Here is a 22,498-nt window from a genome sequence, read left to right as displayed (position 1 = left end):
CGAGATTGGATCTCTCGTCAAGATAGATAAATCGCCTCAATAAAGTATGAAACATTGTGACGAAACGTGCATTAGCTAATGAGAATCGTTTTCATCTAAGAATGCTCTTTCAATTGTCTGAGTCGTCAATGCTTTCTCTGAGCAACGTTTCTTTAAACTTGTCATTTGCCCTGTTAGTAGATGAAACCAACCTGGAAAACCGCAATGAATAATAGCGGTAAAATGACAACCGATAAAGAGCACTGAGAAATTTCTTGAAGGATAACCACTATCAATCTTATTCTTTTATTATGCGCTAACCTATAATATGTTCCATTTTTGCATGTTGAGGGTGGGGGCAAAATGGCAAAGGTCCTTGCGGTAATGTTGTCTTTATCTGGCTGGTGGTTTTATAGCAGAATTGTGAATGGCTGATGTTTTGTCAGGTTTTGAATGGAAAAATCCTGTCTTGAATAAAATTGTTGTTGGTGTTGTTGATGGTGAAGGAGTTCTTACAGTTCATGTCGGATGACAGATATTGGAAACCGATAACTGATAAAGAAGCTTTCAAATTAAGTTTAGTCTTATTGATGTTATGATTTTCAACATCACAGCAAGTTTTGTTTTGAACCACCTTCAGATGAGGTAGCAAAATATTCTCGAATTCTTTTTCTTCTGTGAAGTATTAAAGGATGCATGATTAGATTGAGTCTGTTTTGTCTCATAGTCATATATGGCTTTGGCATTTGAAGTTAGTTCCTTGGTCTGGTGGCAGCTTTTAACCTAAACTGACCAGTGCTTGAATTTAACCAGTACCACAAAGGCAAGGGCAGTCTGAAATCGTCTTTTACACTTCCATTACATCACCCCAGGCCAAATTGATGGCTCTAAAATTGGTCCTGACAATGTTTGAATTTGAGGCCTAAAACGCTGATTTTACCTTTCCCTCCCTTCTAAAGACCTGCCTTTCAGATGATGTTGAACCACATTAGAGCAAGTAGTTTGGATTTTCCAGTATATAAAAGTAAATTTCATCGTGTCATCACCTTCTTGTGATTTCAGGAGGAACAGTACAGGGGAAAGACACACTGGGAGCATCTCCAGGATGATCTACACGTCTTGCTCACCGTCGAGGACACTCACAACCGGTCAGAAATCTTGCTCAGGAGAGCCGCCAAAGCTATTAGGAAGTTCTTAGAAGTCATCGTAAGTCGACTCGATTATATTGCATGGTGTTGGCTTGTAGCTTCAGTTCTTACTTTCAGCTTTGTAGTTCATGTTTCAAGTTCATGTTTTTATGTTGGATTGTCACAAAAAGTGTTTGCTGAATCTTGAATTTCGGATACAGGAATAAATTGTTTTGAAAAGTAATTTTGATGCTTTGGCGACAGAAAGAAAGAAAAAAACAGTTTTGAGGACTTGTGTGTCCTTGTCTGATGACCTTAAGTACCAACTGAATAAATGTACATTCGATGATGAATTACCAAAGCCAAGTTGTAAAAAATAAATGAAAGCAAAAACTTTTTGTAATAGTCCTTAGCAAATGATTTCATTATCTTTGTTCTTTTTATAATAATTAATTTTTTTCAGGTTTTAAAAATACTTCATCTGAATTTCAAAAGGTCATTTGAAAGATCATTTGTTGAATTTTCAATTTTCCTTTTGAAGTCCTGTAGTTGCATGTGTATTGTTCTTTCAACCGGGGTGATTTATGTAGAGCAGTATGCAATAAATGTGGAAAGGATTCGAGTGGTGGCCCCTGAAGTTCAGCAAAGAATTTTCAAATCTTGTATCATAATAGTAGCCAAATTAAAAGTATTTTCGAGTGGCGGGCACTGACAGTGCCAATATTGAAAACATGAAATATTAATTTGCTGCGAATAGTTGATGAGTTCAGCTGTTCATTACGAGAGGATGGCAGCAATACTTCTTTGTAATTGAAATGAAATTGGAAGTCTTGAGGACCTTGCTTGAGCTGCTGTTACATTTAGGCTGTGATTTTATCTGGCAATTCATGTATGCTGTGGATTGCAGCAGCATCCGATGATAGTTTATAGTGCTGGCAGTGCATGGTGTTATCAATGACCAGTAGCCCCAACATTCTTGAGATGTAACCCATGATTTCAATAATTCTATACCCCTGTTGAAAGAACCTTGTCTTCTCTTGTGTTATGATTTCCATTTTTAGCTCACCTCTTAGCAGAGGTGAGCTTATCCCATACCGTGGCGTCCGTCGTCCGTCGTCGTCGTCGTCGTCGTCGTCGTCGTCGTCGTCGTCGTCGTCGTCGTCGTCGTCCGTCGTCCGTTAGCAGGGCACGTTTCGTAACTGTTAAAGCTATTGAGTTGAAACTTGGTACACATGTACCCTTATGTAATGACACCTTGGAGACCAAGTTTCGGTCCGATTCGTTTCATGGTTTGGCCACCAGGGGGCAAAACGTTAAAAGTGAAAATATGCAATATCTCCCTTAATAGTAGTCGGGAAATTTTGAAAAAAATATGGTAGGTACTTCTAGCAAAGGTGCATCATATATCCTCCGGGTTTTTGATTTGACCTCCTTTTCAAGGTCACAGAGGTCAAATGGTGTAAATTGGCCATTAGGATGTAACGATGGCACGTTTCTAAACTGCAATGACTATTGATACCAAATTTGGTACACATTTACCCCTTAGTCAGGTGATCTCAGGGACCGAAGTTTGGTCCAATATGATTCACCACTTGACCACCAGGGGGCAAAATCCAAAAACCTTAAAAATGTGATTATTCCTTAACTTCTTGCCCGATTGCCACCAATTTGATATCATGGGTACATCTAACCACCATACAGTATATGTCACACAGGTTTTTAATTTGACCTTCTTGTCAAGGTCACAGAGGTCAAATGGCGTAAATTCGCCGTCAGGCCGTAACTATGGCACGTTTCTTAACTGCAATGACTATTGATCACAAATTAAGTACACATGTACCCCTTGGTCAGGTGATCTCAGGTACCGAAGTTTGGTGCGATCTGATTTTCCGTTTGGCCTCCAGGGAGGGGGCCAAATCCTAAATTCTTCAAAATGCCATTATTCCTAGTAATGACTTGCCCGATTGGCACCAATTTTATATCATAGGTACATCTAATTCTAACAACCATTCAATGTGTCACCCGGGTCTTCTTTGATTTGACCTACTTTTCAAGGTCACAGAGGTCGAATGTACTGTAAATTGGCCATTTTGGGGAAATTGTAATTGCTTGGACCTACATCAAACCTAACACTACATGACACAATACCATGCTCTTTATCCATCTTTCCTCCACATGAGGTGAGCACAATGGCCCTGGCCATTTCATTCATGTTATTTTGTGATTTAGAAAAAAGTGAATTATTTAAATTCGGTGACCTTGTTAGATTTGATGCCATTTACTGCTTTAAGTTATTTTTTTTGGTTTATGCAGTATTTTTTGGGTAAATGGAAAATTTGTCTGCAGTGTCTTTGAACTATTGGAGATTTTGTTAAAGCTTGATATTTCAAACAGGGGATGTTCAGTTATGTGACATTAAGCAGATTTAGCCAACACCTTTGATGTTGTACTGGGTGTATCAAAATAAGCATAACACTTTGATTCACCAAGAACAGGAAACGTTCAGCTGTCAATTAGTTAAAATTTCTAGGTTATAAAAATGAAGAAGCGAGTATATAAACCTTGTTTTTTGGACATCCTGTATATTGTCATACCTTCCTCGATCTAGTTGCTAAGGTCTTAAAATCAACTATTTTTTCAGTGTGGAGGATTAACTTGTTATTGAACACAACATCCGAGAAAAAGTCTTTACGACATGTCAACGTTATTTTTTCTGTCGCTAGCTTTCTCGCAAGATGATGTCAGTTGATTAACTCCAGGAGCAAACACTCACATTTGACAAATGCTTTTACATTTCAACTGTAACAAGTACATGTCCTGTTGATGCTATTGTGTGCAAACAGTTGTCATAAAAGTGTACCATTGTGTATGGACAGATTTAACGGATATAGCACAAAGGTTGGAAAACTGATATGATATGATACTGCAAATTTATAGGAGATCCATGTCTTATAAGAAAGAAGTTTGTGAAAAGATGTGATCATGAATCATGCTTTGCCAGCATTGTCATGGCTGATCTGAGGCGATGGCTAGAAGCACATTCAGGGATTTCCAAAAGCTAAAACGTGTGATTGTCCAAACAAAAGTGTCGAATTCTGCATCCTCGAGATATGAGCCAATCAAAATGCTCTATTGTGGAGTTACTAATTCGCTCACAGAAGTGGGTGAATTGTGAAGATGGTTGAAGGCCACAAACCAAACACCAAAAATTTGAGGTGACATTTTGGGAAGCCCTTGGCCACAACGTGGTTGAAAAATGCTTCTGTGGCCGAAATTTAAAAAATATAATGAGAGGATGTTCGTGTTGGTATAAAAAGCCAGCAACACTTGCATCGTCTTCATGAAGTAAACATTGTTTCGATCATGTTCGCCGGAACCTCCCGCTGGTTGCGATGATCACAGCAAATTGAGTGTCCCGATGAAATTGTGTTAAGATGTCGTCTGCCAAGTCCAGATGCTGTGATCTTCCGGTGTAATTTTATTCATATGAGATTGTCTTCCGTTAAGAGTTATGTAGGTGTTCTTGATGGTGGGGCACAGGGTGTGAAATTTATTCATGGAAATTTCGAAGAATAATGAAATGTTTATATACACATGTGCCTCAATCTCAGTTGCCTACACACTCTGACACAACCTTCTACAAGATATCTCTCACTAATCTCTCCTAATTTATCAAAGGATTAAAGGAATCTTACCCACATTTCTCAATGCCCGTTGCGGGTGAATTCGGTAACTGTTCAGAAATAGACAGTTAATGGTAGGAATTGATACCATGCTCGAGTTCTTGGTTGTCTCACAAAACCTCTGTTGTCAAAGTGAGGCTGGTACATAATCTATCATAAAAAGTATACTGCTCAAAACAGACCTCCCCAATGCAGCTATGAGCTACATGGAGTTCATTGGACGTCATGGGCAATCATGTACACGGCCTGTTCAAGTATATGGGTATGCCTTTATTGAAAACTTGGATCTAGTTCAAGTCCAATATCAGAAGTAATATTGGTGTCCTTCAGAAACTCTCCCAAGTATTTCTGTGTGTATGATGCGAAACGTACCGAGTCGAGATAGTTGCTGAATTCATGCAGCTCTTGAAATTACCATAAGAAAATTGAAATTCATGTCAAGAGTGCCAGAGAGGAAAAGAAGTGCTCTCTTGGAGCGATTTACTTATTTGGGACAAAATGTGAAATATGCTTTGCATTTTATGAAGCATTGAAAACCATACACCTGACCTGCCTATAAAAAAAACCCCGGGGAATTTTTTAGTTAAACTCAAGTGCATCGTGCAGCTTCGTGTATTTTGTATTTTCATTGAAAGTGGGTCGGCCTCGGAAAGCACTGATTTTATTTGAATGGCTCATATTTAGTTCCCACCCTATTAGCCCCGATATTTTTTGTGGAGTTTAGGATATTCTTCTCGAACAAATGATTGAGTGTTTGTACTCTATTGAAGGAGGCTGAAAAAGGCAGTTGAAGAAATGTTGCTGGAAAGACTCGTAAAATCATAAAGCAAAATAATAAAGAGAAGAAAAAGGTTCCCTCCTGCATTTACATGAAGTGTCTGAATAGGTTCAAAGTCACAATAATAAATCATTGATCGTGTCTAGAATTGTCTTCTAAAATGCTTCTTGTAGAAAAAGTGTCATTCGTTTTCTTCATGACGGTATTGCCTTTCAAAATCATTATCAACCTTCGAATATGATACGAAAAAGTCTAAGTAGTTAGAGTGTGTTCACCCTCTCATCAGTCATGTTAACGTGCGTCAATCAGGAACACATTTACGGGGCATTAGCGGCCCAAATACCCTGGTTAAGCTAAGCTATCCCCTCGGGAGTATTCATTGGACGTTTCACAACGTAAATCCACATAATCTCGACGGTGATCACCCCGTCTCCAACAGACAAATAGCGCACGTATTAGCAACGCTGGTCGGATAATACCGCCGACTTACAATAGTGCGCTAACGCTGATGGCTGGATTTTTAGAAATTTGTCGCCAGCGTGCATGCCAGGAATGGTTATAAGTTGACGGTCAGTCGCTAGGATTGTGATGGAATATAGCACAGCTGAAGTCGCCATTCCGATGGGGACGTGAATGGCGCATCCTTGTATAAAAAGTCAATGAGAAGTTGAACAAGCTGTGGTCAATACTAGCTGTGGTGATCATGTAGCTCTTTTAAATAATCGATCGAGATTCAGCAGTCAGGCGGCAAGTCTATAAACTTCACCATCAGTAAGGCATAATGGTTCCAAGTGCTATGTCAGTGCCAACTTTCTCAAACTTTCCGCATCACTCACCTACATGTATATTGCCACTAAGTAATTGTTCATAGAATACCAAGAAAAAAAATGCACAAATCCGCGGCGACTGTGGATTTATGAACCACTCTCGCGACCGTATCCTCACAGTTTATGCTCTGCCTGATTTGGATGTTTAAACGCGCTCTAAAGTGTTTGTTGACATGGCCACGTTATCCTGATCGGAATACGAATAAAGGAAACAGAATGAGAAGAGGGTGTGCTGGTCGATGTTATCTGCCGTGATCTGTCAAATGATGGCTTATTAACGTCCTTAAGCATGCCCCCGAAATAGCTGATGGTTCCTGATGAATTCATTGAGACCAATTTATTTGTCGATGAAACACCGTAAACTGGGAAAAGTTGCTGAGTTGTGTCAACAGTAGTTGCTTGTGGATATAGTTTTCAAATTTTTTAATCTGGAGCTGTAAGTCTGTCTTGCTGTTGGTCCTAAGTTATGAGACATAGCTCTGTAGACCCTATTGGTGATCTGTGACAGCAGTTGGTCCAGCGGTAGAATTTTTCCGTTTTCTTGATTTGTCGTGGTAACTCTGGCATGCTGACAGGGAAATGCAATTAGGCTAGCCCTGGTGATGCTAATTTGAAGTGACCAGTCTGGCCTTTAGATTTCATTACTTTGGCCAGAGTACCAGCAGTGGCAAGAAATAGATGCTTCCTTTCGATGGAAGGGCTGAACGATTTACTGCTAGCTCACGATTGCTTGATCTGAAAAGGTCTTAACAGCTCAAAAAAAACCCCAGATGATGTGGTTGGTTTTATTACCGCCTCTGCGGTTGGGCTCATTCTTTGGCTGCCTTCACTATGATGTGCAATGCATATTAATGGTCCCAAAGGTACAACATCGGTATAAGTATTGATGTTATCTTGCAGTGAGGTTGTCACTATTTCTTAGATAAAAGATTCCCAGTGTCAGCTTATAGATGGAATTCTGAGGGGTTGTCTTAAACTGATAAATATCAGATATGAAAATTGCGATCGTAGGTCAAATATGGCTAAGGAATGTGCACTAAGAATAGTCATTAGAAGTGACTGTGAGAAATGGCTTCTCATCACATGAATGATGCTAACTATTTGACCATTTGTCTTGTGGTGCATGCTTCCCAAGCTGAAAATAAGGTTGGCCACTGTTGCAGGCTCTACCTTCCATCTCTCTTCAAAAAGGGCAGCTTGAAAAGTTAAAGCATTTAGTGGACACTGGAGTATTGCAAAGGTTGCCTGTCTGTTTTAATGACAGAGCTGACCTAACCCTGGTGAGCTTCCACCTACATCTATAGCAAACAACATCCTCCCTTGAGAAGTCTGACACTCAAAGACACTCATCCTTCCTTCATTTGGCCTATTCCACTCTCTTTGAAACAGCAAAGCTGACCAACACAGGAAATCTTCAAATAGCACACAACTCTGAGCCGTTGGGAAGTCTGGCCATCAAAGTACCCTGGCCTTCCTTCATTTACGCTGGTTATAAGAAATCAAACACTTGTACGAACTCCTACTCAGCGAACCCATTGGCTTGTGGCAGATACCATCTGATAAAAACAGATGGAGTGAAATGATAGCGCTACCACAAACGTTTGGTATTGAATGTGGCCAGCCTTTCAGGTTATGATTTGGTGATACTGATAGAAATGATGGTAATTTGCAGTAAGTTCGATAAGAAACTGCTTCTGCACTTTTTAGTCTCAGTTTAAAGTATCAACCTAGTCCATTTTGCGGTGTATTCAGACTGGAAATGGGGGCTTTCACTTCATCTTGAACCTAGAGCCCGTCACCTACAATTTCCTGTCTAGACACTGGATTCAGTTTTAATGAGCATGATACATCTTGCGCTTTCTATGAAATCTGGATCCTTCTTGTATAATGTTATTATTATTGGCAAGACTATGTCCTCCTGCTTTCCTTATTTATCAACATACCGTTCTTTCGTTCATTATGGATCAGTAGATATTGCACACTAGTTGATCTAGTCACAGTGGTTGGTTTAACAGCTTCATGCCTCGATAATATCTTTGATGTCGCATTAATGAGACGAGCTTGCGACAAAGCGAAACGTGTAATACCATTATGGATTACCTTACAGCTTTCTGGGTGGAGGATAACAGAATTCGTATTGATGATCATCTTCCACGGTATTGATGATCTAGTGTCCCTCGGGTATGCTTTGTCTGCAGCTTCCCGTAATGACATACGTTACTGTGAAAGATGCAACTGGTATTCCGCCAGACGTTTCATATTTCATGTTCACATTTCATGTTCTCAGAGGTTCTGTACAAGAGCTACTGGCGACATGTCTTGAGGAAGTGGCGAGAAAAATGAACTTGTAGGCAAAACGCTTTGATCTCGGTCCTCATTACCCCTCATTACTGCACGTTTCTTTAGTTAACGTGGCACTTGATTCGATCAGCCAAGAAAACCAAGTTTCCCACATGGTTGTTTGCAAGGAAATCTTCCAGACAAACAAACAAGATCAGAAATATTCTGAAATCTTTTGTGTACTCTGTTGAACGTAGCTTAGTCTCCTCAAGTAACTTTGTCTCAATGTTAATAGGAGGCCTCTTCCAGTGGTCCTGCGTACAGCACTGGGACCGGTATCTCGTTGGATGCTACAATCTGTGTCCCCACATAAGAGACTGTACCTCATATTATACTATCTACCCATCCAAGAAATCAATCGTATCTTCGTCTGGCCGATACATATTCACGTCATACACATGGATAACTCCTTTGGGTATTCTGTTCAGCCCGTGGTCTGTCATTCCGACAGTCACTTTCCCATCTATCTGAGTGCCGCTTCTCGAAGCCACATCCGCAGGCCGCACTTAGAAAATTGAATCTTATCATTATGCTACTTATTTTCTTCTATGGCCATGGGACCAATACAGGCAAATCTGTTTCGATCATGTTATGGGGAGTTTTTTATCATTCTTGCTTGGTCCCTCGATGGCCCGTAATGTAGCTTCTGCCTGGTTTTCCATAGTCACGGACCGATGATGAAGTGCCTAAGAAGTGAACACAAAAGTGTGATGGATTCAGAATGCATATTATGGCAATTCTGCACTCAATCAGTTTGGTGTCAAGCCCTTCTTCTGCTGTCACCTTTTACGACAACATAACTATAGACCGTAAATCCCTTTCCATTACCTGTATAAGAAGCCTATTTTGATCAATCATAGAGGGTTAAGAATACCTTCAGATTGTAATTACATGAAACTGAAAGGCATGCAAAAACGCAATCATGAAACAAGGTGGAATTAAATTATTGGAGTGGTGGAAGGAAATTTATGTCTCCGGTAATGGGAAGAAGGCATCGTTAGTTTGCCTTGGTTCCTCATCAGTCTTGCAAAGCACTCTCGAGGAATGCACCTGAGCTCGGAAAATCGAATTTAGTGTAGCTTTAAAAATATGACAAAAATGTGGATGTATTTGTCTTGTTTGGTGATATCTGTTCTTGTGCATGAGACAGGGAACATTGGTTTTAAGTGGTACTGCCATAGAATAGAGGAAAACGAGCCACAGCATCCTCACCTGTCTGATGTTGAAAACATTTCAGTCACTGCTGATGCTGATCTAATCTCTTGATCGATTTCTTGAAAAAGGTGCCCAAAATCTTTTTAACCGTGGCAGATTCTGCAAGCAGTGTTGTATTGCAATGGTGTAGACATTTCAGAGGGACTTTAGGCATCTGAAGCTGGTCTTTGGGGAAAACTATTCAATTATTTGGTAATAACGTGAGAACCTACGGGATTTCCTGGTGTTGTGCACTGGAGATTTAGCTTCTGTAGGCATAGGAGGAATGCTATGAGCTGTTAAGGTATAAGTTTGATGTATTAGTACCTAATCCGTTGTGAAACGACTTCTTTAGAGTTGAGACATTTCAGCTGTAATCTCCCCACTGCTCCACGCCCCATGAACTTGCTAAACAGTCAAGAATCGATCCCCCAGGCTTAGTATACCTTGCTGACAGTATGTTGATGCTGTCATTCTGACACTGAAACTGACACCGCTGCCCTATTGATGCGGAATATTGACATTGGCATTAGGATACTTTATCTCTCTGGATCTTTGACTGTATCTCCTACTTGGAGCTTGGAAATGGCAATCTTTCTGTTTCCATATTGGTAGCTGGCTTTGCAATCATTATCATAAGGCGCTGGCTTCTCCAAATCGACTGACCGTTTTTGAAAATGGGGAACATCAGTCTTTAGTTTCTGTTGGCTAAAGTCAACTTGTTTGGTTAGTAAGTTGCACTGGAGTGCTCTATCTTAAAATCAAATGCAGGTTGAGTGTAACACCAAATCCTGAAGAAAATTAAAAATATCTCAAGCCACTGAAATAGGTATGTGGTTTTGGCCAAGCAGGTATCCTGCCTTTGGGCAGATTTCGACATTGATTTTGCATTCATTCCGTGGGTTGTTTGGTATTTTTAGACCGGGAGAAGATACCAGCCTCTTGAGGAATGTTTCAGAGCCTGCGGTAATGCATCATGATTGTCATGGCTTACAAAAGAAACCATGGCAAAATACTCCCCAGGTGTGGGAAGCTATTTCGTATTTACCTTACTCCACCTGACAAAGATAAGTCAGGCAATTTCTGTTGAGTTGGCCATGATTGATGTTTGCTGCATCCAACTCCAGTGTCCGCCTACCTTGAGCACCTTTCCACCATCTAGGTCAAGGTGATGGTTGTTGTGTAGGTCTGGTTGAAGGTCATTACATTTCAAGGTGAAGGTTATTGTACAAACTCTGACCTTGACCATTCAAACCTTTAGCACTTGATGATGATAGAATCAAGGTCAAGGTCACTGAATATGAGAAATTGACCTTGTCCTTCTAGCCCGTGTGGCACTCATTACAATACTGAGGTCAAGGCTACTGCTTACAACAATAGACCTTGACCTCTGGGCAAGTGGTGGTTTTACATAATCGTGCTATTATCTGCTGCGAAACTGCCAGAGGTTCTTTCACCGTCGCATATTGGCATACCGACAACGCTGTAATACTGTCTTTCTTCTCCAATTCCTCGACATCAAAACTGGCTTCGATGATTTCCTTTTCCTGGCAGAGTTCTTGTCTATGTGATATCATGTGTTTGAAGTTGGCATTGGCCGTGTTGTCATTCCATGTTGCTTCTTTCTGCCGGTGTCCATTAGGGGAATTTGACGATGCCTACTCTTTGGATCAAAGTCATTACTTGGGCTAATGAAGATCCTCTCTATGCTCATTGGAGTTGAGATTATCGTTCTTCATGTACATTTCTTTATATGAAGAATTCATTAGAATGTGATCAGAAAATGTTATAGAATTACTTCATGTAATCATAGTTGGGCACTATCAGCATCAGTTGACTGAGATTTTCAAAGCAGTTCATGACTTGAGGAGTAGTTCGTCAAATTCTCATTTTTGAATGGCTTGAGGAATATTTGAGTTGTTCAATATCTTCATGTGCAATAGTCAATTAAACTGGCTATGGGAAAACTATTGACTGCTCCATATTGGACTGTAAGATATCTGAAATAATCATTTGCCTCATGATCAATTAATGCAGACGGATGTCCAGCTGCAACCAAACGATTGTGTATCGATTACTCTGGTTTGTTTCAGTATCTTTTTATGGCGGACGGCATTCACAAAATCGCCAGCATGCAGTTGTACGAGTTGCTTGACCATGCAAATGAAAAGAGTGGCCTGAGGAAATAAACAGCATCAGTTAAAATGTTAAAGAATATGATTGAGTGTGATTGACCTCCCTCTGGATGGCCATCCCATTTACGATCTGGCCATCTTCACCGGCCACTAAAGCAGTCAACCAAAAATACCATCAAGCAACGAGGACCCGCATTCTCGCGATGAGCCATCCAATCTTGCATCCACACTGGCAGGCTATTCTTGCATCTGACTGCTCAAATCATCACAATCGTCCGGCATGACATCCCATTATTCCTGATTTCTCTACGGTACCGCTAGAATTTCCTCGCCACAGTTTAGAAATTGGAAGACCAATACATATTGATTTCTATATGACTATATCCCACCTCAGTTAGTGGTCAAAATATCAACTACAACACTGGATTGACTGCTCCTGACAACAAATAATAGGCTATTTCCTCTTGAGGAAACATTTATGGTCAGCGATGCTGCTTTATTGACCAAATACTAAAGACATCATACTCGAGCGTATTTCTCCAAGACGTTTCCCACCGTTCAGTTCCTGTGTATATTGGCCATCTGCCCTGCCCAACCAAGTATCCCCACGTGGACCGAATTAAGCCATTGCTCCCATGGTTAGCCTGAGATTGAATACTAATAGGAATATGGCTGATTGGTAGAAGAAGTCATGAGCGTCTGCTCGAAAGACCATTTATATCATCAGAACCACCTCGCCGTGTAATGTACATGAGCGAGTTTTTGTCGTCTCGTCTGACAGCTACTGTAAAGATGATCCGCAAAAATAATCGGTGCCTATTTTCATGCGTGGCATGGCTTTACATATGGTTATTACTCTCCAGTGAGACTGATAGGAATGGAATATGTGACATCCATATTGAAGGATTTAGGTGTGTGGATATGGTCTACGGGTCGGAAAGGTTGACTTGCTGTGCTGATCGTGCGTCTCATTGTCACTAGCAATAGAACATTCCTTATCCAGTCAAGAATAAACAATGCCATGAAACCATTTTCAGAAACTTATCTGAGAATTGAGTTCCTTGTCGTGTCGTTTTGATGCTGAGCAGTCAATATGACCGACAATTGGCTGAAATGCCTCTTTCTGCTATAAAATATCATACTGACTTCGAAATGGGATTGATATTGAAAGCCTGGTTTGGAGTTTAAGAAGTCATGAAGAAAAAGAATGCTCAACTTTCGGCAATTCTGTTGACCATTTGACAGTTGGTTTTGATATATTTCAACTATCTTTTGTAGTAATACTTGTAGGTATGAGTTAATATCAATTGCTCATGCCAGTCCATGTGTTGGAAGCAGTCCAGTTGAAGACACTCTTCATGATGAATGAAAGAAGATTTTCTGATCATGTTCCTGCATCTTCACCCAGCCAGCACAGCCCGAACAAGTAACATAGATCGTGTATCTTGCCAGCTACATGGTTTGTTCGGCGTGTTTTTGTGGGAATGCGATCAGCCTTGTTCACAGTTGGCACCAGTTATCAAGCCTCATACCGGGAGGCACGCGATGGGAATGAACAGATTTCACCATCGATCTTCCTTTGATTTGATTCGGGTTTGTTGTGCAGTAAATAATTATTGGTGTGAGCATGGTGAGATATAGCCTGAAACTGTCAGTCAGTCTGCAATGTCCTTTCACTTAATAAGCTTCGCCTATGTCGATTTCTACCCCTGAGTCTGTGATCAGTGACAGAGCATAAAGCTTCAATGCCATCGCTTCATCCACCCACACTGTACTGTTTTTACGAGGCATTCCATGTTCCAATGATTTTAATTTAGGAGGAAATGGAAAAGGATTTACCTTTGTTGAAGTTTTTCCTTCAGTCGGTTCCATAGCAATTTGCAGATTTTCTACTTCTCAGTTCATAGCTGGATCTTCCTCATCCCACTGTTCAAGTCCTGTCTTGATCACTAGACCGGTTATCATTGAGCGAGGCACGAAAGGTTCCGATCAGTGATTACTGACTTCATGTTGGCTTGGCCTCTGGTGCTGGTGCTGGTCCAAGGTGGCTGATAGGTATTCTCATGATGAATGTTTGGAAAGGTTCAAACGTTGCTCATCTAGCATGGAGAGTTCAAAGATTCAATTGGCGATAGGACCTGACTAATCTTAACTTCTGCTTTGTGAGAGAGCCTTCAATTTTTCTGAAGTTGGAGTAACTTGATGTGAGATATCAAAAATGTGTAAGGAAGCTTGCTAATATGTTTATGGTAAATAACTGAAATTAGGTGTTTATTCTCGTCAACATGCTCAGGATGGCCTGGTTATGTCCTGCATTGTTGACCTTTGAGGATATGGCTGACTCTCTCAGACAGTGGTCTTCAAGTCTTGGATCTGTTCATGTTGCACTGTTCTCCCACACAATAGAGAGATCACCTATCTCTTAGATGTAACCGATACACTCCCGATCCACTCTCTGCACAATTAGCAGTCTCTGTTGCAGGATGGGAAGAATACCTGATTGTATGCAAGACTCCGCTTTGATAAAAGCCTCCCAGATCAATAAGTGACCTTTGGGTGCCTCTATCTCAGTTACCAAGTGATGGGCGATTTCCATGGTTCTTGCCAATACCTGAGGTACATGGTAAAATACCTGGGAATTGTTGCCAACCTTGCAAAAAGTGATAACAGCTCTAACAGTACATGGGAAATGCATTGCTCTAAAGACTGGTACAACTACTTTGAAAAATACACCAATGTTTTTGGTGCTATGACCTCGTTCAAGAGGGTAAATCACCAGACTCCTGATAAGTCATCAGCTCAACATGATTGATGATGCCAACTGCATGTATCAACATCTGGGTAGCCACATCCACATTACTTCTTGAGAAAGATGTTTAATTCCATGTAGAGCATTAATTTTGTTCTAAGACTGAATACATTTGGAGAAAAAACCTCACTGCAACAAGATTGAATGAGAAATCTTCAGTGGCAATCCTTCTTTCTGTCATACCATTACCTAAATTGCATTTTCCACTAAAATGTGCTCAGGATCATATCCGTCACCGGCACACGCTTCTTATCGGAAAATACTTAACCCACGCTGTCTTCCATTTTTCCACCTCGTTCCGAACGCCGAGCTCGTATTGACATCCTAAAATCTTCCCAGCAAAGTCTGGGAGTACCAGTAGATCATTGGAATTTATTTGGAATGTTCATAAATGCCCATATTCCAACTTTTAGTAAAATTTATAAAAGCTTTGACTCTTGTAGAAATACCAAGTGCATCCATAAAAAAACCCAATGTCATTGGAATTTGTTCATACGTAAGGTACTGTTATACTCGTAGCATCAGACGAAAAGAAATTAATTTCTTATTCGATGTTTTATAACATTACTTTCTTGATCATGACGAAATTTGTAAGAAGCTTTGGGCGAAATATTGTCATACTTGGATGTGGATGGAAATTTTGTGAATCTATGACTGTCAGTGTCTTCCTTGTCGTGTTCTAATTAGATGGTACTCAGCTTCCCTTTGATATTCGATTCTAAGATGGAGAATGTAATGCGATGCCGTCGGTGCAGTACTGTAGTGGAATTGGCACAATGATAACTAATTAGTGTCTTTTTGCCTGCACAATGCTTGAAGTACCCATCAGCATTTGAAAATTGCCTTAAATTACGTTTCGTACTGGTATATATGTGAATTTGTCTACTCAATTAAATATCTTGTTGTCATGTTATAAGGGTGATTACAGAAAGCTGAACGTTTTGATAGACTCTTTGACCTTTTGAGACGGTGTAATCTTTAAAAAATCCTTTGAGTAGGTTTTATGCTGTGTTACGATAAGTGTACCATAACCTAGGATACCATCCGAAGAAATGTATTTGCCGTGATTGTACACAAGTCGATATATGTATCAACATGGAGAGACATTTATAAGTCATTTATATTCCCCTATTTATTGGGAAGGCAAATTCTGTAGGGTGATTTTGGTTAGGAATTTGGCCATTGGCATGTTCAGTGGATATGTGAATTTATGGTTAGGTCTTTGGTTATGTCTTGAGTGTGAAGATAAGTTGCATGCTCAGACATCTTACGCATATCCTTTAAAACTTTGTTGTATGGTTATATATGAGAGAAATAAGTCCATTTAAGTTGAAAAATCACTATGTGATTAAAGCCTTGGCTAGATCTGCCTGAACAGAAGCACCATGGATGACTGGCTTAATGGCCTCTTTGGCATAACTCATGTCCTGTTCTGAGCAGATCATCCGTGGAACTGAGTACTGAACTTATAACTGGGATGACCATTAACTTGAAAAGTAGTCTGGTGATTGGTTGGTGTCTCCTGTTAAGTCTGTAGTCTTCTTTGGGAAATATGGCATCTCATAAAAATGTTGGTCGGGTCTATTTGGCAAGCCGCTCGCCGAACAGGCATCTTTTTTTGTCCTGTTTGGAGAGCCGCTTGCCAAACAGCACTAAAAAGCCACCCTGTTCTGCCAGCCGGGCTTGCCAAACAGGTAAAAAATCTACCCTGTTTGGCGAGCTGGAGACTTTACTTTAATATTAATGAGTTCGGCTCTCCATTCAGGACAAGAAAAAGTCGCTGTTTGGTAAGCCGGGCTTGCCAAGTAGTCACTTCCAAAAATGTTATGACTAGAAGAGGTCAATGTTAGATAGAAGTCATGGTTGTGATAGTTTGAGGTCATTCAGCTAATGCAAGAAATGATGATTTAACCAAACGAGTCTTATCTTACTCCAAACAATCATTTCTGCATTTTGCAAGTCTTTTGATGTTACTTCATAAAAGTGCATTGGAATTTTTCATTATTTTTCTTCCATGGTGCCCAGTTGTTTCAACTTTCAAGCAGTCCTCGATCGACGCTCTCTTTATCCTGTTTGTTGGGCCCATTTCCTCTACGGATCTCCTGTGTTTTCCTACGTCATATATTGATGGGCCGCTGCAGGAAGTGGATTGATGAGGCACTCGCTATGCCATTATCTCCTAGTGTTTCTCCGACGTGATCCGCCGCCGATCGGAGACACACTATGCCATCGGAGACTTACTTTGCTATGGCTGGACTTATGGGAGTTATTTTAGTTGTGATTTATCCCAAAGGGAATCGCCCGGCTCGAGTCTTGCTTCGGCTGGAACTTAGTGTTAATAAATTGCAGCTATGGCTAGCTATGCCAGCCATCCAGTCCTCTGGGGTGTGGTATTGAGTGATTGTTGTGATTTCTTTGCACTTGAGATGAGAATGTGAGCAAAAGTTCATGATAGTAGGAGATTGTTTTATCTTCAGCAATATTAGAGACAAAAACAATGGGAAAAAACCCAACTCAGATTTCCTCTAGCATTGTTATAAAGACATCTCGCGACATGTAATCCCACGCACTTGCCATTTTGGCTGTTTCCATGGCATTCCGACTATTGGCTATCCCTTGGTACTCTGCTATAAACCTTGCCATTGTCTATGACAGATTTAAAAACTAGCTTGAAAGACCATGCATGATATTGGTATCTTCTTGTAAAGGTGTTTCGATATAAGTTTCACTGAGAATTATCTGTTGTGATGTGAATGCAACGTGAGAGATTTCCCATTTGGTACTGCTAAGCACGCTGGGAATCGACACAGCCGCGATTCTTCTTTTCTTCATTGCAGTTTTATAGACATTCCTCGTCACTTGAGATCTCAGCGTAATATGAACACATTGGTCAACGAAACTCCTTTCGATGACACCACGCATATTTGCCTCTTGGGAATGTACCTATCGAAGATAGTGCTATGACACAAATGTAAAATGTGGTTATTTTCGTATATCATACAACGACAATATATCATTGATGTGTTTCATGGTATAAAGCAAAACAGCTCTAACTGTTATATCCAGTGTTTTGCAGTCAACTATGGCGAGACGCCGTTGTTGATCATTTGAAGAAGGTTTTGTTAAGGGTAAAATTCATTTCCTTAAAGACCCTCCCATGCTGCTCACCACACACTTCCAACATGTTAGGCTGGCTGTGCCCATGCAGAATTTGCTGTTGAAGTTAAACCGCTACACTAATTCTTTCATGTTGAACACCTTTGGTTACAGCTTTGACGAAAAAACAAAAAGACCCTACACCATGATCATTTGAAGGCAAAACCATCTGTCCCCATCATTGATAAATAAGTGTAGCGCTATTATGCTGCAGCTGCTAAGGTCGGGGCCATCTTCCTGCCAAGCGTTCATGATCAGTGTTAGAGAAACTAATGAGTTAGCAGCCTCTCCAATTCCACTGTCAGCTGTTGAGCTGTTTAACAAGAAAGCTACAGAATTTTTCAAGGTTCTGTCGCTGTAGTCTCACTGAAGGAGGAGCTTACATTACGCTTCAAAGACAAGCGTTAGTGTTAAAGTGCTCTTGCTCTAATGCAATAATTGTATGCATAAATGCGTTGATTAAGGAAGACAATGTTTTTCTGTGGTCTGTTCCTCATTGTCTTACGAAAGGAGTTTTTAGCACTAACAAATTGAATTGCTGAGCCACTCTTGCAAAAATTAGCAAATGTTCCAAAGTGTGTGTAACTTCATATTCAATTTCGGATTTTTACACTCGAGGAACGTACCACACCGAAACTGGTTATAGCCTCAGACCAACAAGTATTTCTCCAAGCCTCCTTTTATCAACGCTTCTAATGTTTCATCAACACTGCCATACAAATTAATACATCAAAGGCAGATCGACCAACGACAGATCTCGCTTCCATCCCACGGCGCTTGTGGATATCGTTCCCCTGATACTAAGTAGTGTTATAATGGAAAATCAAAAGAGACCAACTCACAATTTCTCCTGGGCAATTTTCGTTAAACCACAACTTGATGCAGCAAAACACTAAGCTGTGCTAATAGTGCTGCATTGTGACAGAAAATTGTCTCTGAGTGTTACGAACACGCTACCCAGACAGTGTTGTTGTTGGTAGTATTTTCGCTAATGCCACAATAGCCTTGTTCCTAATAATCACAAGGAAAGTCTGTGCTTTTTGCATCCCAAGCATCACAGCCAGGCAATTTTAAGTATCACCGCGTTGCCTAAGGGAGATTATCTTTTAATTGAATAGCCTTGTTTCCGATCCTTGGTGTAATGAATGAGTTAGCTTTTAGCGCGGTGTTGGACGGTTTGATGAAGCCCTAGTACTTAGTTTCCCCTCCTGGTTAAACCATGATTAACTTGTTGCGTGTCGACTGAGTGACATGACTACGAGTGTGACTGGAAGGGCAAGTGAAATGGAAGACTTACAATTGCCCTTTGGCTTTGATTTCGCAAGCTTGATAGAGCATGTTCACAGAGGCAATTGATCTTTTGATTTGTGTGTGGGTTTCTTGAGAGAAAAATGTAAACCGGCTTTGTCGAAGAGTGATTGATGATGGTCAACATCAGGTTTGTTTCCTTGCCTATTTGGCTACAGCTGATGGTGAAAGTCGCTTTGGGAGCGCACTTCTTTCCTTTAGCCTATCAGTGCAATTGGTGAAATAAATTTTTTTTGAAGTTAATGATCCCCCAAATAAAAAAAAACTTGAAATATTTCTATTGATTGCAAAGACGGATAACAGTACCTTTTAGGAATGAGAGGGTCATTAAGCTTTCTATTAGCAGATCAACTTGCTGCCGAGAAGAGTTGCACTCAGCTCTTCATCACTAATATCATCATGGTAGATCTCTTTCTGATGAGAAATTTCCTTTTAAATGTCCTTTACCGTTCTTTGTATTGGTGGTGGCAAAGCCTTGCGTCTTTGTAATGACATAAAACATTGCCTTCTTACAATGGATAGATAGATTATGACTTTCGTCCAGAAGTAATGAGATGGCCACACGCTAATCCGGTATCTCCGATTACCGTCACCAATAAATGACGGTAATTCTTTGTAAGTCATATCTCGCTTGCGTTGATGACCTGATGGAGCCAGAGCTGCAGCCTCTGGTTTCCGTGTAAATATCCTAATGGACTAATGGGTGACGGGATTTACGTATTCTTCATGCAACACCGAGCAGATCTGTCATATTAGAGCTGTTTGGGCGACTTTTAGAGAGATGCAAAGCTGTCTTTTGAAATATTGTGGCAGTTTCTACCATTTCAGCGTTAAGAAGCTTTTGATGGGCGAATTTATGGAATCAAATCATACTACCGCAATGTGCAGCAAGACTGGCTGTTCGGTTTGCAAGTTCTTGCAGTGATCCATCTTGAAGAAATCCATCTTGAACTACAAGGTGTTAGTACAATAGCCAATGTATGTTTGTCTTAATATTGATCTGGCCACTGCACTTGCAACGTGCTAGGATGGACGAAATCATGATAATTTACCTTCTTTAATATCAATATGGAGGAACAAGTGATTAAAAATCACCTTCCGCAACTCAACTCGATATGCAGGAAGCATTTGTAGGCATGGATGTGTAAGGGGAGAGGGATTGTACAGGCACACCTGGTGTTCAGTGCTGTTTGGAAAGTTCATGTGCAATGCCGCAGCAGAGCTAAAGTATTGGCAGATGAGAACTTGTCTCTCGCTGTTGTAACAAAACCAATAAAATATTCATCAGATTCATTGGGCAGATTCTACCAGTGGAATTCACTTATTGGTTGTGACATGTCGTATGTTTTTATAGTTTATGTTATGGACAGTACAAAGGTTCTGATTTGACGCAACGAATTTTCTCTGAAATAGAAGTTCAGGTTTTTGGCATACATGATATCAGATATCTGTATTTTCTGAAGTCTTGAATATTTGTGGCATTGTCAAAGAGGGTCTAACATTAGAAGTGGTAACATAGCTGCATGTGCAATTTCTGCAGTTTCGTTGGTAGATGTCTTGATCATTCGCCAACTGTGGCCACAAGAACTTCTTTGGCTTCTGTTAAAAATCATTGGAACCGACTGTGCGAAGCCTGCTGACTATTACCTGTGGTGTCAGGTTACCAGCTGATGCATGCTGCTGGCGGAAGCTGTGATATATAGTTTCTTCCCTACCAAGGTTTTTCTACCCGCTGAGATGCAACCTGTAAGAGAAGTTGTTTGCAATTCTTTTTCACCTTTACACCCACAGAGATAATGAATGGCCATTTCTGAAGCCATTCTAATTTGAACAGGATTGTGGAACCATTGGGTGAGGTGTAATGGTAGTTTGAACTGTCGAAAAGAAGAATGTATGATGGAGTACTGGATTTATCTGTAACTACCTTGCAGTTCATACGAAAAATCCTAACTTTTTTGTGGCTGCGTAACTCAGTTGTTAAGCATTTGGTCGCCGAAAAGCTGTAATATTTTGGCAACCCAATTCTTTTCTCCCCCACCTCAGCATCCATTCTGTGTTCCCTCCATAGCAGCACTGTCTGATAACCCAGAATAGCCTCTGTGGTATCGAGACCATTTGTCCTACGGCCTCAAAATATTGGCATGCTTATCGGTAATCCCGACGATCCTTTCACAACACCATTGGCATTTAGCAATCGATAAATGTATCGCAGGTGTCATCCATTCATTTACGGAAATGTGCCATTTTCCTTGACGATCCTACACATTGCCCGTAAATGGTGTTATTCGTCCGTGATATGGGGGAGGGATGCTAAGTGCATTTGTATCACGTTCAAGTGCTTCAGGCATTTCAATGTTTTTTTCTGGTGAAGATTTTGATTTCCATATTGTGAGAGCTTTGCTTCCATTGGAAAGGAATTGCTGTCGAGTTGAAGCATTTGCATTCCTTTTTCAAATGGCCAAAGCTGCATAATTGAAGAAAAGTCGAAAGTGACTTTAAGGCTTCAGTGATTGCAATCACAGAAGAAAGTGTCTGGTAACTTTAAGATCTCACAGAGCAGAGAAATAGTTTTAGTCTCACTGACTTAGCAAGTTCAAGAATTCTAAATTGTCATTTGCATGACCCATTGCACAGTAGTCCCAGTGTATATCATAATGCATTGGCCATATAACCAAGCCCCCCATTGTAAGGGTATGATCACATTGAGAATTTCCATACCCGGCTTATAAATGACCCAATGAGTCTTTTCAGCCAAACGTGTACTTATGCGTAACTTACAGGCTACAACTTGTTTTTCCCGTGACAATTACTTGCAAACCCTATTGACATGTTGACTATTAAATCCGATGGCCGTGCTTGAGTTGTTTCAAAATATTCCCTCCTATTACCATTACAATTAAAAGTACCCACACAAATTCAAACTAAAGCTAACTATATCAAGATCATCTGTGTTGAGCTACATGAGGGGCTGTAAAGTTTTGTGTGGAAACGGCTCTGATAGTTAAGGCAAGTTGTGGTGACACAGACTATAGCTACAACCCCTCTTCTTGATATTCTCCAAGTTTTGTCATGCTTCAAAACATATTATCAATCCCCATTGGTTTTCTAACACTTCTCTTCTTTTCATAAGTTGATTTAGGTGTATATTCATATTTATACGAA

The 22,498-nt window shown here is 40.4% G+C and overlaps 1 protein-coding gene across 13 annotated transcripts in view; it reads left to right on the top strand.

The window, feature by feature from the left end:
* The window catches only part of LOC135487591 (protein quaking-A-like), a 76,998-nt gene that overhangs the window by 14,210 nt on the left and 40,290 nt on the right, over nucleotides 1-22,498 (top strand). For all 13 annotated transcript variants that reach the window (XM_064771518.1, XM_064771513.1, XM_064771509.1 and 10 more), the window contains exon 4: nucleotides 1,042-1,185. In XM_064771518.1, the coding sequence (XP_064627588.1) occupies nucleotides 1,042-1,185 (144 nt within the window). The remainder of the gene's footprint in view (nucleotides 1-1,041; nucleotides 1,186-22,498) is intronic.

Source organism: Lineus longissimus, chromosome 5 (genome assembly GCF_910592395.1).
Source record: "Lineus longissimus chromosome 5, tnLinLong1.2, whole genome shotgun sequence".
NCBI classification, from domain to species: domain Eukaryota; kingdom Metazoa; phylum Nemertea; class Pilidiophora; order Heteronemertea; family Lineidae; genus Lineus; species Lineus longissimus.
The sequence above is the reverse complement of the archived record's forward strand: the minus strand, read 5'-3'. Positions and strand labels throughout refer to the sequence as shown.